Consider the following 17,346-nt stretch of genomic DNA (forward strand, 5'->3'; position numbering starts at 1 on the left):
GAGGGCTGATGAGGTGACTCAGCGGTTAAGAACACTGACTGCTCAGGTTGTAAGTTCAATTCCCAGAACCACATGGTAGCTCATGACCATCTTTAAAGGGATCTGATGCCCTCTTCTGGCACGTAGGTGTACATGCAGAACACTCCTACATTTAAAATAAATTATAAATAAATAAAAGTACACATTTGAAAAATTAATTAAAAAATTAAAACATCCAGGTGTGACACACACTTTTGTAGTCTCTGCACTACAGAGGGATGGGAGCAGGAGGGCCAAGAGTTCAAGGTTAGCCTTAGCTACATAGCAAGTTCAAAGCCAGCCAGTGCTACCAGAGACCCTGTCTCCAAAGTAAACAGACAAAAGTAAGATAAATGTTATACAGTTTTATACAACATATTCTTAGATCCAGAGCTAGAAAAGGAATATTTCTCTTACTAACTTTAACTCTATCAAATGGTATTTAAACCTCCCTTACTCATGAGGAAAAAATTCATTGTTTATTATCAAAAACATGCTGTGGAGAAATTTAATTCTAAAGTAGTTATGAAACTTTCAAATATGTAAGGTTCACATCTTAACAGTTTCTATATTCTGTTTTTCACTGAAGTGACCTTTTAAAATAGTATAGAGAGTTCCACTGAAGAATGAAATTTAAATTGCTTTTTTTACTTTCATGGTTCACTAATTTCCTACCCTATCTGACTGTTAAAAGTGTGTGCTTGCATGCATGAACTCTAGGATAGGCCAGATAGCATATGTGGATGTCAGAGAACTCCTTGGGCAAGTCAGTTCTCTTACTCCATCGTTCTGGTCCTGTAGGCCAAGCTAACGTCATCAGGCTTGGTAGTAAGCGCCCTTGTCCCATAGCCATTATAACATGCTTTGGGTCAAATGATAGCCAGTCACTTACTACAGCAAGGAGCTAAGACTCTTTTGTTTTTTATTAATATCATTGAAACACTGTCCGGGAATTTAGTTGTTCATTTCATAGAAGCACACCACCATATAGAAAATACAAGATATCTTTGGTTATAGTTGGAATTTCACCTAACTTATCACACATGAGCAAAATATCAATGAGACCCAGCAATACCAACAACAGCAGAGCTTGTGGAGGGAGGAGAGGTTTGAAGGTATACTGATAACTTACTCCATTTGAATTGTTTCAACCTGAGTTCAGTTTCTCAAGGCAGCCTGCCAAAGGTATCATTACAACATTCTTTATGTTGGAGCACAATATTATAGTTTTGATATGCATTCTAGAACCACAGAAAACAAGTAAGTTCTTTGTAGGATTTGTTTGTTTAGATGAAATAGGATCTAGCCAAATAGTTCAGGCTAGCTTGGAACTTCCACCAGTTGAGTCCTGAGATTTTGGATATGCCCTACAATGTCTAACCAACACACATAGTTCTTATAAGCTAGTATGCAATTGTCTTATTGTTTATTTGTTCAACAGATTTTATTGGGGCCTGTTATATACACTGTGCATTAGGAAACTAGATAAAACATTTTACTTAAAAACTTAAGGTCAGGGCCATGGTAATGCATACTTTTAGTCTCAGAACATGGCATGTGAGTTCATGGCATGTGAGTTCATGGGCAGCCTGATCTACAAGGCAATTTCTAGGACAGCTAGAGCTACACAAAGAAACTAGGTCTCAAAAAAAAAAAACCCACCAATAAATAAATACTTACGGTAGGACTGGGGAGATGGCTCAGTTGGTAAAGTGCTTGTTACTCAAGCACACTGAGTTCTGATACCCAGCATCAATATAAAACCTCAGGACTGTGGGAGGCAGACACAGATAGATCCCTGGGATTCTCTGCTTATCTAGCCTAGTGGAATGGGTGAGCCTGTCTCGAAAGTAATGTGGAGAGTGACTGAGGAAGAAATCCAGCATCGGCCTCTGTTTTTACATAACACACACACACCCTAACAACAAAATATCGATATCCTATAAAATCAGTATTTAAAATATTCCCCAATTAGTTTATAGCCGCTTAAAGGCACCAGACATTAACTTTGGAGTAAGAAATGTGGAAATTCTTCACTAAGAGCAAGCTTGACTTTTTACTAGATGACGAAGACTGGATTGGAATGAAGCTGTCAGCGATACAGACAAATAGCAGCATGTACAGAATTAGACACGAAATAGTATAGCCTTTTGTTTTGTACAGCACAATACTCATCAGTATGGTTGGCCCTAAGGTGCATGAAGTGATGTGAGAACCAGACCCACACAGGTAGGAACTAAAGTGATATGACCAAGTATGTTGAATCTATTCTATGAGGACGGCTGTAGTGTATGGAACAGCTTGGGCCTCCACTCTCCAGTGAACACAGGCAACTTTTATTAGTGGTTAATAATTTTGAGTTGGGAAGAAGGGGACAAAGGGTCTCTCATAGCTCAGCTGACTTCATCTTGGAGCTGAGGACATGTTGATCTTTTGCGGCCTCTCCCTCAGCACAGAATACAGATGTGTACCACCATATTGGTTTCATGTGCTGCTAGGGATCAGCCCTGGGCTTCATGCAAGCGTTCTGCGACTGAGCCAGAGGCCTAGGATCCTACTTTTAAAAAACAACAAGACAAACAAAAGCTAAACATCCTTAGGATTGTGTTTCAGAATAATAACTTGTAGCAGTCTGGCAGATATTTGGGGACTTGAGAAACCAAGGACTAGAGATAGCTGAAGTAGGGAGAGGTGCTTGTTGGGATTAACGAAGTGTAGTGTAGGTTAATGTAAGTAATAATAAGTAAGACCTTCAGGTTTTGTCAGATGGGATAGCTAATAAAGTGGGACATACGTTTATGTCATTGGACGTTAATGAAACATAGTAAAGGTAAACTTTGAAACCCGACTTTCCTTTTAAGAAAAGTGAAATGACATGAAACAACTTGTGTGGAAAGTTAGACCTTTAGTGTCTTTTGTAAGGAATTCCTTGAGTTAAGGAAGAGTCAGAGAAGCTGTTAGGCTGTTGCTGTGGTTGGAAAGGAAACAGCTGGGAAACGCTAAGGGTGCAGAGTTGCCTGTACATCATCTGTATGCTGCTTCATAACTAGATTGTGATAGTTATAGCAGTTAACCAATTTTGAGAATTAGTGAGCTAAAGTCATGTTGAGATTTACAAACACAATTACTTGTATATATGTCTCTGTTAAGTTCTAAACTGCTCGGAATTAAAATTTTCCTCTTTACATAGACATAGACGATTGAGTTAAAACTTTTAAGTTGTGGGGATCAGAAGAGGTAGCTCAGCAGTTAAGAGTGCTTACTTCCCTTGTAGGGGACCCAGCTTGAGGTCTGTTCTCAGCTCCCACAGGCATCTCACAAGCATCTTAAACTCTAGTTCCAGAGGATCTGATGCCTTCTTCTGGCCTTTGTGAGCACCAGACACTCAGCATGGTGCACAGACATACATGCAGTCAAAACATCCATACACATAAAATAAATCAGAGTCTCTCTTGGTCTCTGTGTCTCTCTGTATGTATCTTTGTTTCTCTGTCTCTGTACTGGCTAGGTTTATGCTGACGTAATTAAGAGTCAGTTGAGAGATGGGAACCTCAATTGAGAAAATGGCTCCTTAAGATTGGGCTGTAGGCAAGTCTATAGGGCATTTTATTAATTAGTGATTGATGTTGGCAGACTAAGACCTTTGTGGGTGGGACTACCCCGGGCCTGTGGTCCTAGGTTCTATAAGTACACGGGCTGGGCAAGCCATATAGAGTAAGGCACAGAGAAAGCAAGACATGGAGCCAGTAAGCAGCATTCTTCTGTGACCCCTGCATTAGCTCCTGCCTCTAGGTTCTTGCTCTGTTTGAGTTGTCACCCTGACTTCACTGATGATGCCTAGAGATGTGGAAGTGTAAGACAAATAAACCCTTCCTCCCTACATTGCTTCATTCAGTTGTGATGTTTCACTGCAGCATTGATCACCCTAACTGTCTGTCTGTCTGTCCCGCACCTCACCCTAGAGAGATGGCTAACAGTTAAGAGCATTCGCTGTTCTTCCAGGGAACCAAGTGTCCTCTGAGCCCCTCACAACTATAGCTCCAGTCCCACAAGAGCTGATGCACACTCTTCTGGCCTCTCTGAGTTACAGGTACAAATATGGTACACAGTCACACATGTAGAAAAAACACCTATACACATTACAACATTTTTTTTAAAGAGAACATATGTTAAAGGTGACTTCCTAATGTAAAGACAACTAAGGTTTATTCTAGAAAGTGAAGAAAATATTTTTTTTCCTTTTGCACTGTTTGTTTTGATTTTTCGAGACAGGGTTTCTCTGTATAATCCCATCTGTCCTGAAACTTGCTGTATAGATTAGGCTTGGCTTTGAACTCAGAGATCTACCTGCCTCTGCTCCCAAGTGCTAGGATTAAAGGTGTTTGCCACCACCTCCACCCTGGCTCTTTTGAACTGTTTAAACGAGGGCATTTTAGCAATGTGTAAGATGGAAAAAAATGGGGAATGAAGTGAATTGTCTAGCATCTTGATAGTTGGATGGAGCACAAGAACAAGATTAGTATAATTTAAAACTAACTTTCACAAATGCTTATTAGGTGTGATCATGGCAAGTGACAGAATCGGAGTCATCAGTGTCTCTTGAAAGTGGTGAGGTCATTGAGTATGAGACTTAAGGGAAACTACAGATAGCTGCCTGAGAAAGATGTTTATAAGTGCACCATTGCTTCAAAGTGTGCATTTCATATGAGAAGGCTTGTAGCCTTCCACATTCGTGTAACCACATTGGCTATGAAAGTATCTTACATGTATTTATTCACTGTATGTAGTGGTGGGTTTCATAAAGACACTGTCTTTTAAGTGTAGTATATTTTCTCCTCTCCCCTGCATCCTTTCCCTTCATTCAGTCTTGAGGAAGAACTTTATGTCTAATTGTGTGTCTTTGTATACCAGAGAAGACCAGAACAGAGTCTTGGATTCAGTGGAGTTGGAGTTAGAGGCACTTTTGTCTTTGTCTTTGTCTCCTATGGGTAGGATTAAAGGCATGCACTTCCATACCCAGCTAAAATTCGTAAAACAAAACAACTAGCACCCGACTTTGTAACCTAAACTGTCCTGAAACTCACTAAGTAGCCTAGAGTAGCTTTAGACTCACAAGAATCATCCTGCATCAGCTTCCAAAGTGATTAGATCACAAGCAGGAACCCTCATACCAGCTTTAACATACCATAAAAGTGGCAGTTTTCACTTCAGTGTTACCATCAGTTGTGGTTGCTTGGTTGTGTCTTAAGACAGGTTCTCAAGTGTTCCATGTAGCCAGGCTAGCCTCACATTGCCTCTGTGGAGGGGGATGGTCTGGAAATCGGCATCCTCCTGCCTCCATTTCCCTCATGCTTGGATTATAGGTGTGTGTCGTCATGTCTGACTGTAATTTCTCTTCTTTGACAAAGAATAAGTCATTGCTTTTCCTTCTTTTTTAATGGTTCTGATCTCTGAACATAGGGTAGTTAAGCAGTGTGTATTAAATTTTTTCTTTATTATTTTTTATTTTTTTAGAATTTGTAATAGTGCCAAAGATCTAGAAACAGACTGAAAAAGAAAAATATTAGAATTAAACTTTTTTTAAGTTTCTTGCAGAAAAGTTCTTTGTGTGTGTTTAGTCCACTGAAAGTCTTTTTCAAATGAAAAATAATTGAGCCTTGGAAAGAATGTAAGCAATCTTTGTGCCAGATTTTTAATCCAAAATACTGCTGGATAGCCAGTGTACTAGACTTTAAAAAGACAGTCCTTCAGGCTTCTGGGAATCAATTATGTAGTTTCTCTAGCATGTTCATTGTGGCCTTCTAGTCTTAGGGAAATTTAGGAACAAAGTTCAGGAAGTTGATGTATTCTTAGCAGATCAACTTTGGAACAAATCATGAAGATCAAGTCATGATTTCTGATTTTTGTTGTTGTTTGAGGCAGAGTCTCTCTGCCTGGCTTGGAACTCACTGTGTTAGACAAGGCAGGCCTCTGCCTCCAGCATGCTGGGATTAAAGGCATGTGCTGCTACAATTGGCCATGACTTCTGATCTTTTAAACCTGTGTCGTCCCCCCCCCCACGCCTGGACAAGTGAGTACCAGAATGTGATGTGTGAGATAAATGTTAATATAGATGCAAAATAACCCTAAGAGGAGTATATAAAATCATGAGATATTTATCAATTTTGGCTCAGATATTTATGCCTAAAGTTAGAAGCAAAAAGAGTGGCCTGAGGCTTTGGCATCCATGTGGTAGGTAAACTGAGACAGGCAGCTGTTGGAGGTCAGTGCTTAGAGGTGCTGATGGAGGGTGGGAGGTGGAACCAGATACCAACAGGGGCTGCTGTCAATGGCAGCCAGCGATTAGAGAACTTACTTAGCAGACTTCTCTGAGGGAACAAAGCTTAATTTACTGGGGCTGGTACACCCTGTGGCCAGCAGAAAAACTATGAACTCTTTTAACTCCTTGGAGGTGGGCAAGAAAGGGAAGGAAAGAGAAAATTACACACACACACACACACGAGTGGATGAAACAAAATGCAGAATCCAGTAACTTCATACACACAAATATATGCATAGATGCATATACATACATATATACATTCATACATAACTACAGACATACATATTCACACATAGAATGTTTAGAGCAAAGCTCCTGCAAGCAGGCTCCAAACATTTCACACATACACATACATACACACACATATACACACACAATTAGTGATGGAGCAAGCTCCAATACACACCCAGACAAGCTTTACATATATACATACACACACATAGTTGATGGGTGGAAGAAACAGTGTTCCAACTCACACTCACACTAACTTTATGCATACACATACATATGCATAGTTGATGGATGGAAGGGACAATGTTCCAGCCCCCATTCATCAAACCTTACACAGATATATACACATGAGTAAATAAATTTAAAAAATCAAATAGATAATATATGAATTATCATTATATACAATATGCACTGATGAACCCTTTGTCGAGCCTTAGAAATGTCACTTGTGCCAACTCAGTTGAAATACAGCCATTGACTAGCCAACAGTTGTGTTACCCCTGAACAGCAGTTACTGTTCTGACTTGTCTTCCTTTGTTTCACTGTTTGCTCATTTTTCCTTGTTTGTTTTGAAGCAGCCTTGCCCAGTAGGCTGCCCACCCTAACTCACTGTATGTAGTCTACACTTCCGTCAAACTTATGATCGTTCTGCTTTAGTATCTATAGTGAGTGCTTTTACATGCCAAGCTATCTCCCTGGCCCTCGTTCTAGATCCTTAATGTTTTTCAGTATGGTCATTTAATTTTCTCTCCATTAAGTTTTGTTTGTTTGCTTGTTGAGATAGGTCCTTCTACCTAGCCCTAGGCGTCATGGAACTCACTATATTCATAAGGCTGCCCTTGTCTGCTTGCTTCTGCCTCATGAGTTCCTGTACCACTACACCTGACACTAAAAGTTTTTATGAAATTTTGTTAGATTCATTCCAAGTTAACTTACTTGTATTTTTTTCTTTGTTGTTGTATCTTGCTAAATTTTACATTTCTAACTGCTGTTGATGGGCACAGAATCAAAAGCTGATTTTTGTTTTATCTATAATTATGACTTTTGCTTCTTCCTTTTCAATCTTTCTGTCATTTATTTATTTTCCTTGTCTTATTTTACTAAGTAAGAACCTTCAATATAATAGACAGGAGTAGGAATGATAGCATCTTATCTTGTTTCTGATTTTAAAACAATTTGGTTGTGACATTTTATCAAGAATAACCTATAATTGGGAGGCAGAGGCAGGCGGATTTCTGAGTTCGAGAGTTCGAGGCTAGCCTGGTCTACAGAGTGAGTTCCAGGACAGCCAGGGCTACACAGAGAAACCCAGTCTCGAAAAACCAAAAAAAAAAAAAAAAAAAAAAAAAGGATAACCTATATTAAGGGCTGGAGAGACTGCTCAGCAGTTGAGAGCACTGACTTCTCTTCCAGAGGACCCAGGTTTGATTCTTAGTGCCACATGGCAGCTTCCAATCATCTATAACTCCAGGCCCAGAGATTCAATTCTGGCCTCTGTAGGTACTGCTCACATGTGGTACATACTCGTGCATGCTACATGTAGACAAAATATCCAAACATGCAGGCAGAGCTCTGCCTATGTTGGTCTGCACAGTGAGTTCTAGGACAGTGAGAGCTATGTGGAGAGACCCTGTTTCAAAAACCAAAACCAAGCCAAAACCAAAACACAACACAACAAAACTAAAAACAAAACCAACAACAAAAAAAAACAACTATAGGGCTTTTTTGTTTTTTTTTTTTTAAGTAAGTGTCTACCAAATTAAGTAAGTTTGCTTTAGGTCTTAACAGTTTTCGCTGTTACTGAGATGATCATACAATTTTTCTGTAAATGTGTTAAATAACATTTAATGTATTAATTTACTGAAAAACATTAAAAATATTAATAGCTTAATATTTTACTATTCTTGCATTTAAACATTAACGTTTTATTTGTGTGGGGGGAGGAGGTCAACTGCTAACGCATGTGCACCGAGAGATCGGAGGACAGCTTGTGAGAGTGGGTTCTTTCCTTCTGCTCTGTGGGTTAGGTCATCAGGTTTGATAGATAGTAAGCACCCATTTCCACTGAGCCGTTGCACTGGCTCACACCCTTGCATTTTTTAGGTAAACCCAACTTAGTCATAAATGATTACCTTGTGGGCTTGTGGAAGATTATATTTACCTTACTACTTAGTATTTTTCATCTTTATGAATGTTGATTTAGGCCGGGCAGTGGTGGCACACGCCTTTAATCCCAGCACTTGGGAGGCAGAGGCAGAGGCAGGCGGATTTCTGAGTTCGAGAGTTCGAGGCTAGCCTGGTCTACAGAGTGAATTCCAGGACAGCCAGGGCTACACAGAGAAACCCTGTCTTGGGAAAAAAAAAAAAGTTGAATTAGATTGCTCTGTAATTGTACTGTAACATGCAGTTTGATTTTCTATTAAGTTCGTGTTGGCTTTAACAAAAAAAAAATTATATAGCTTGATCTCATTATATAGTTAGCAGTGGTTCTCAACCTTTTTTTTTTGTTCTCAACTTTCTTAAAGTTGCAATCCTTTAATACAGCTCCTCATGTTGTGGTGAACCCCAACCACAAGACAGTTTTTTTTGCTACTTCATAATTGTAATTTTGCTACTATTGTGAATTGTAATATAACTTTTTTGATGGTCTTAGATGACCCCCGTGAAAGAGTTGTTCAGCTCTCAAAGTCGTTGTGACCCGCAGGCTGAGAACTGCTGTTATATAAGCTAGGTGAGCCTCAACTCTAGTCCGTGCTGGCCTGAGGTCAGCTGTCTTTTAGTCAGTCTCTGGAGTACTAGCATTGCATTTGGCAGCACCAACTCTGCAATGCCTTACAGTGTTGACAGCATTGCCCTCTGTTGTTCGTCAGAGTACTTTACAAACTATTGATATAAATAGGGTGCTGGATAGATGGGTGGCTTAGGAGGTAAGAATAGGTACTGCCTTTTCTGAGGACTTGAGTTTGGTTCTAGCTTCCAGGTGGGGCAGCTCTCACCCTCCTGTAATGTAACTCAAGCTCCAGTAGATACAGTGCCCTCTTTTCTGGCTTCCACAGAGACTGTACAAATACAGATACCCTTGTCCAGGCTCACGTGCACATATGTAATTAAAGATAAAGGAAAACCTTAAATAAATAAACAAAATTTTGGTGCAACTGTTCTATGTTTTGACGATTTGATAGAATTATCATATGACCTTTTTTGCCTGATAATTTTGAAGAGATAATTTTAACTTGTTATTAAAATGGGACCACTGACAGTTATTTTCTTTCTGTTTTTTTTTTTTAAAGATTTATTTATTTCATGTTATTTCATGTATGTGAGTACACCATTGCTGTCTTTAGACACACCAGAAGAAGGCATCAGATCCCCATTACAGATGGTTGTGAGCTACCATGTGATTACTGGGAATTGAACTCAGGACCTCTGGAAGAGTAGTCAGTGCTCTTAACTGCTGAGCCATCTCTCCAGCCCAACAGTTTTTTTCTTATCTTTTGGATCTATTAATTTCTATTTTTCTATATTTTGCCAATGCTGTAAATTATTAGCAAATGTTTATTTTAATATTGTTTTAAAACTTCTTGTTTTATCTTTTTTGGTTTTTATTCCTTTATTTCTGCCTTTTTGTTTCTGATAAATTACATTGGAAGTTGTGTCTTTCTTACTAACCCTGAAAGAAGACCAGTATGTATTTGTTTTGTTAGGCTAAGAATCTGTAACTATGTTAATATGATGCATGTACTGTATGTGGGCTCTACTCATTTTAAACATGGGTTTCAGTGGTTATTAGTACGCTTATAGCTGTGTAACCATCACAGTGTTTTAGATATTTTTATCACACCAAAGAGATTCCTTATGCTCACTTGTCTTCAGTCCTAACTTCAACCTAAGGTAGCTCCTGATTTAACTTTTCACTCCACAGATTTACTTTTCCTGGATAATTTACATAAGTTGATTATACAGTATGTGGTCTTAAGTATTTGGCTTCCTCGATCTAGATTTTTTTTTGTTGGTTTTTAGTTTATCCATATAACAGTCATTTTCTTGATGTATATTATTCCCTTGTATGTATCTACCATATCACATTCTGTTTATGTATTCAATTATTGATGACATTTAGGTACTGGGAACTGAATCCCGGTCTTCTGGAAAAGCAGCAAGTGCTCTTACTATCAACCCATCCATGCCTGTATGCTTGTATGTTGAATCCCCTGGAGCTGGGGTAGAGAGACAGTTGTGAGCTGCCTTGTGGGTGTTGACTTGAACCTGGATCCTCTGGAAGTGCAGCCAGTGCTCAACTTCTCAAGCATCTCTCCAACCCCAGCTCAGAATTTTCTATAACTCAAAGTTCTAGGGAATCTGATGCCCTCTTTTTTCTTCTGTGGACATCTCTGTATACTGAGGTACACTTATTTACATGCAGGCAAAATACACATACACATAAAATAAAAATAACAGTTGCCTGGGAGCTCGCCCTAGTACCAGTTCTCTCTGGAGAGCAGTGGGCCGGTGGGTACTGGGAGGAGCGTTAAAAGGGGCAAAACTTGGTTTTGTGAAAGAAAACTTACTATTAATATTGTTTATCTTTCTTGACTAAGTTATTCTGAGGCTGGAAGCCTTAGGCCTCTAGTGATTAATACCCAGTCGTTAAGACCAAGGTCTTTCTCAGCCCCACCTGAGGCTGGGAGTTCTCTAGCTCCTTGTCAGGTAGAGAAAGCTACACTCACAGAAAGAAATACTTTAAAACAGACTCTAATCTTTATTTCTAGGAAAAAAGAAAAGGGAACCCACATTCTAATGTCATTGAGAAAATCCTGACTATCGTTGTTCTCTGTCACACTTTCTCAGTATACTTGGTCACATGATATTCCAAGCATCTTTTTTCAAAAGTTCACAAGTTCAAACATATTCAAATCATAAATTGAATAAGAACTTACAACAGAGATGTTTACATACATTTTCATTAAGACTAGTTATCTAATTAAACATTCATTATCGACCACTAGCTCCACAGGTCATTAAGAGCTGAACACTATATATATATATATATATATATATATTTTTTTTTTTTTTTGAGACAGGGTTTCTCTGTGTAGCCCTGGCTGTCCTGGAACTCACTCTGTAGACCAGGCTGGCCTCGAACTCAGAAATCCGCCTGCCTCTGCCTCCCAAGTGCTGAAATTAAAGGCGTGCGCCACCACTGCCCGGCAAAACAATAATTCTTATGTCTTAAGTTTGCATGGTTTTATCAAGAGGCAAATCATCTGCCTAATGTCTCATTAGTTTCAAAGGTTTGTATAGATAAACCAGACAATATTTTATTTTTTGTCCTTGTACCTACAATAAATTGTTCATTCCAAGTTTATGACCTTAGTTATTAGATAATGGTTTTACAACTGCCTAGAAGGAATGTTTTCCCTGACTGTAAATATGTTTCAAGCCTTCTCTCTATTCTAGTGCAATTGGCTAGTAACACATAAATGTTTACAGAGCCCTAATTGGAATCCTTCTATAGAGGGCTCAAAATTACTTGTATAAGTTTAGGAATTCTATAAAATCATTATTAGGAATTTAAAAAAAAATCATCTATTTGTCTACATAGCCTTACTACAAGAGAGTACATCTTCATTGATCTGCAGAAAATCTGTCCAGTAGAGTGGGCTAATGCCAGGGATCATTATGCTATTTAACAACAACAGGAAAGACACAAGAACAAGAATCAGTTCTGACATGAACTCTCCAAAAACCTTGTGGTTTTAGAGTTTATCCATTACAGCCATGCAAAATGATGAGCCATCTTCAGAAAATTATGTTAACTTTTCATCTCTCTTAGATGGATTCTGACAAATTATTAAAATAAATTCAAATCCTACAATGAAACATTACTTCATATCCTTGATAAGAACTGTAATTATAAAAATTGTAATTCTCACAATGATAAATACAAGGAAGAATAAGAGCTCTTTTACATTGCTAGTAGAGTCTTAAAGGATATAACCTTTTGGAAGTGTTTGCAGGCAAAACACCAATGTACATAAAGTGAAAATAAATAATAAACCATTGAAAAAAAAGAAAGAAAAGTTGTTAGCTGCCGTGTGAGTACTGGGAACTGAACCTGGGTCCTCTGGAAAGGCAGAGTGTTTTTAACCACTGATCTATCTCTCTATCCACTCACTGTAGTTTTAATTTACATTTTTCTACTTTCTAATGCTATCAAACATCATTACATGTAGCTTAATAGTCTTTCTTTTTGAGACAGGATTATATTGCATAGCCTTGACTGTCTTAACTAGCTCTGTAGACTAGGTTGACCTCCAACTTGAAGAGATCCCCTTGCCTCTGTCTCACAAGTGCTGAGATTAAAGGCATGAGCCATCACTACCTGGCTACTTATTAGTTGTAATCTAATTTGGGTAAAATGTGTAGTCAAATTTTGACCATGAACATGGATGCATGCATGTGTACATGCGCGTATACGCATGTGTGCAGATGCCAGAAGTCAACGTCAGGCATATTCCTCCTTCATTCTGTCATTTTAGGGTTGGGTTATGGATAAAGTAAAGATGTATTTACTTTTATGTGCATGAGAATTTTACCCACATGTGTGACTAGGTACCACATGCGTGCCTGGTGCCAACAGAAGCCAGAAGAGGTGATATGGATCTACTCGAACTGGGTTATGGATGGGTGTAAGCTACCATGTGGGTGGCTGGGAGTCAAGCCCAGGTCCTCTGCAAGAGTGACAAGTGCTCTTAACCACTGAACCAATTCTCAAGTTCCCAAAATAAAATTCTTTTTTTTAAAACATACCCACTGCCTTTAGTCCCAGCTATTGGGAGGCAGAGGTAGATGGATCCCTGTGAGTTCAAGATTGTACCATTCTACATAGTGAATTCCAGGACAGCCAGAGACAGAGAGAACCTGTCTCAGTCAATCAATCAATCAATCAATCAATCAATAAGATACTCACAAAATACAAAATTATTTTGTGCACATGAGTACAGTGTTTGAGGAGGCCAGAGAATGATGTTGGATCCCCTGGAGCTGGAGTTACAGGCAGTTGTGACCGACTGACATGGGTGCTGGGAATTGAATTTAGGTCCCCTGGAAGACTGAAGTGCGCTTCTTCAACTGCTACACCATCTCTTCAGTGCCTCTTTTTAAACTCTTGAAAGTGTCCTTGATGCAGGAAACATTCTGCCCATGTGTTAATATTTCCATTTAGCTCCTGCATTGCCCCTGATATCCTTTAGCTCTCAGTGGCTTCCTGTATTTTCTAGAGTGGTTAGATTGATGTAACATTAAACAGTAACCTTACTGTTTGGGTTTCTTCAGAGATGGTTTCTGGATTGTTTCTCTAGATGTTTTCATAGTTTGTTGTTGGGAATTATAGGCATTCTAGGCACTGTGTTAAGTCTGTTCTTCCACTTAGCACTTGCTGAGTTTTGTTTGTTGAACGCTAGGATATATTTTTAGAAGCTATTTTTGCAAAGTGTATTTTTTAATATGGCTACATGTTTCTATTCTGTGGTCTGCTTTAACATGACAGTTTTTTCTTACACTTCTGGCTTCAAAAAGGGGAATGCAAAGGTTCCTGCCTCATTTAGTGGTTTGATAGATATCCATACAAACTGCTGTTGGGGAGAGAACTGAAGCTGATGCTGATATCTGTGCCAGGGCCCAGGGCACTCCCAGACCAACAGTGCACAGTGCCTTGGTTTGAAGGCTGTCATCCACTCTTTTCCTAGTACTGGTCAACCACTCCAGGAACAAAGACTATTGTCCCATTGCCACAAGAAGTGGAAGGGGTTGCTCTAGTGAACAGGACATGCTAATTGGTTTATGTATATTTCTTATGTTTAAAAAGATCGTCATCTTCTCTATCTGGTTATTAAAAATCTCATGTGCAGTCACCAAAGGTAGATGCTGATGTGGATACCAGGAAGTGCATGCTGACAGGAGTCTGATATAGCTGTCTCCTTAGAGGTCTGCCAGAGCCTGACATATTCAGAGGCAGATGCTCACAGCTAACCATTGAACTGATCAAGGGGTTCCTAACGGAGGAGTTAGAGAGAAGCCTGAAGGAGCTGAAAGGGTTTACAGCCCCATGAGGAGAGCAACAATACCAACCAACCAGAGCTCCCAGGGTCTAAACCACCAGCCTGGGAGCACATAGGGAGGGACCCATGGCTCCAGCTGTATATGTAGGGGAGGATGGCCTTGTCTGGCATAGGTGGGAGAGGAGGTCCTTGGTCCAGTGAAGGCTGGATGCCCCAGTGTGGGTGAATTCGAGGACGGGGAGGTGTGAGTGGGTGGGGGCACATCCTTATAGAAGCAGGAGGAGGAAAGATGGGATGGGGAGGTTCCTTGGTGGGTGGAGAAATGGGGAAAGGGGTTAACATCTGAAATGTAAATAAAGTATCTAATAAAAATATATTTTTAAAAAAGCTCTGAAGTTCTATAGTAGTTATTTCCAGTTATTTCTAGTTTAGTTCTACTTTTGTGGGAGAGATGACCTAAATTTTATATGCTGTCCACTTTGTGGTAGTGATGTTTTTTTGAAGTGCAGATACTTAAATTTGATTAAGTTCAATTCAGAGTAATTTTTATTTTATGAATTTTGCTCTTGGTGTCACTTCCAATAGTTCTTTACATAAACTATGACAACAGAAGCTTTCTTCTGTTTATTAATATGGACAGAAGGAGGACTTTCAGAATGAAAGGAGCATAATAGGGAAGAGAGCCTGGCAGAGTTGCCTGGGGACAAGGCACAGATGAGTTTGTGGGAACTGGGGAGAGAACTGATTCACTGGTGTTGATAGGCCTTTGCTGGGGTCAGTTTCCAAGTGCAGAGGGATGCAGGGATGCCGTCTCCAGGCTGAGCCTGTCAGTTCGGTGAGGGACTACAGAGTCTAGGTATATGTCCCCTGAATGTACCATGGCTGTATCACTGCCCATTGTGCAGGAGCTAGACACCACAAGGAGGCCCTTTTCTCAGTCACCATTCTCCAGGTGCCCTCTACTGAGAAAGCTGAACAAAAATTCATTTTTAAAAAAAGAAATGCTTAAAGATTTCTCCTACCCCAACATGTTTAAAGATGACCGTGAACCATGAGGTACAGTTTGTAAAGTGCGTACATATACCACACATTTTAAATTAGCCAACCACTGGGGCAAGGGAGATGCCTTAATGGGAAAAAGCACTTGCCACCAAGCTTGACAACCTGAATTCCATCCCCTAGAACTCACAGAATGAATAGAGAAGCAACTTCCACAAGATATCTTCTGGCTTCCACTCACACATAGAATGCCACAAGCATGTATGCATACATACACATACAATAAAAATAGGTGTAATAATAAGTAAAATTAATAGACCATGTGTTGTGGTTTGACATTGCTTGTCTTTCCCTCTCTTTCTTTTCCCTTGCATCTTTTTTCTTAGATCTTCAGTGAGAGAACTTTCTTCTGTGATTATGTGCTGGCCTTTCTGCAATAAGCTTTGTTACATAGTTGTTTTAGGAAAAGCAATTAATAATGGTGGGACAGCAGTAGATGTACTTTTATTACAAATATTTAAAAGTATTACTAAAAGTAACTAAATAGTAATTTTCGAAATGTTCTATTACCTGGGACTGGAGAGATAGCTAAGTAATTAAGAGGTCTTAGTCTGGCAGAGGACCTGGGTTTGATTCCTACCACCTGTATGGTGGCTCACAACCATTTATAGCTATAATTCCAGGAGGTCCAAGGCACTTCTGACTTCCAGAGGCTCCTTTGTGTTCATGATGCACATGCTCAGACATGTAACATAGCCACACAAAATAGAATAAGTATTTTTAAAAGTAAACACTATATTATCTAAGCTCTTGGACTCTTAGATTTTTGATCTTTTTATTAAATATCTGAATCATGGACTTAAATATATTTAATTTATGGCTCTCACTTTTCTTTATTGTTAATCTTGCCAGTATTTTTGTTGATAGCTGGGCATGGTGGCATGTATCTGTAATCCTAGTACTTGAGAGGTAGAGGCAGGAGGATCAGGAGTTCAGTGCCATCATAGGATATATGGGTAGTTGGAAGTCAGCCTGAGTATCAGATATTCTACCTAAAAATCTATATGGATGATTGTACTAGAACATTTGTATAAGTCAGATAGTCTTAACTGAGTTATTCCAAGCAATATTTGTATACATGTTAGGGATAATTTTTTAAAAAATATTTTAAATTTGCTTTGGAAATAAATATGCATTTTAAATTACTAATTAATAGTTCCCTAGTTATGGAAACAATTCATGTAAATTTTCTGTGTTACAGAAACCTTTTCCCAAAAAGGACAAAGGAACTTAAATCAGTTGTTCATAGTGCTCCTGGCTGGAAATTATTTGGTAAAGTCCCTCCCAGAGAAAATCTTCAGAAAACGTCCAAAATTATTCAGCAGGTAAGTACTAAAATGACTGGGAAATTTCCCAGAGCTCTTAAAGCATTGTTCATTTGCCAGGTGAGATCATGAGAATCTAAGGTGGCAGGGTCACCCTAAATTTATACGTAGGGAATACAAGCCAACATGGGCTACATAATGGGGCCTGTCACAAATGCAGCATTGTTTTCTTTGTTAAAAGCTTTTTAAAACTACTTTTTAAAGATTTATTTTTATCTTATGTATATGCACCTGGTCAGAGGTGACGACTGTGACACTGGGTCAGAGGTGACGACTGTGACACCGGATCAGAGGTGACGACTGTGAGCACTGGGTCAGAGGTGACGACTGT

The 17,346-nt window shown here is 39.2% G+C and overlaps 1 protein-coding gene across 2 annotated transcripts in view; it reads left to right on the forward strand.

The window, feature by feature from the left end:
- Positions 1-17,346, forward strand: part of Tbc1d12 (TBC1 domain family member 12) — an 82,515-nt gene that overhangs the window by 11,313 nt on the left and 53,856 nt on the right. For both annotated transcript variants that reach the window (XM_028773499.1, XM_028773500.1), the window contains exon 2: positions 16,892-17,015. In XM_028773499.1, the coding sequence (XP_028629332.1) occupies positions 16,892-17,015 (124 nt within the window). The remainder of the gene's footprint in view (positions 1-16,891; positions 17,016-17,346) is intronic.

The sequence above is a fragment of the Grammomys surdaster genome, unplaced genomic scaffold (genome assembly GCF_004785775.1).
Source record: "Grammomys surdaster isolate TR1022 unplaced genomic scaffold, NIH_TR_1.0 229, whole genome shotgun sequence".
NCBI lineage: Eukaryota > Metazoa > Chordata > Mammalia > Rodentia > Muridae > Grammomys > Grammomys surdaster.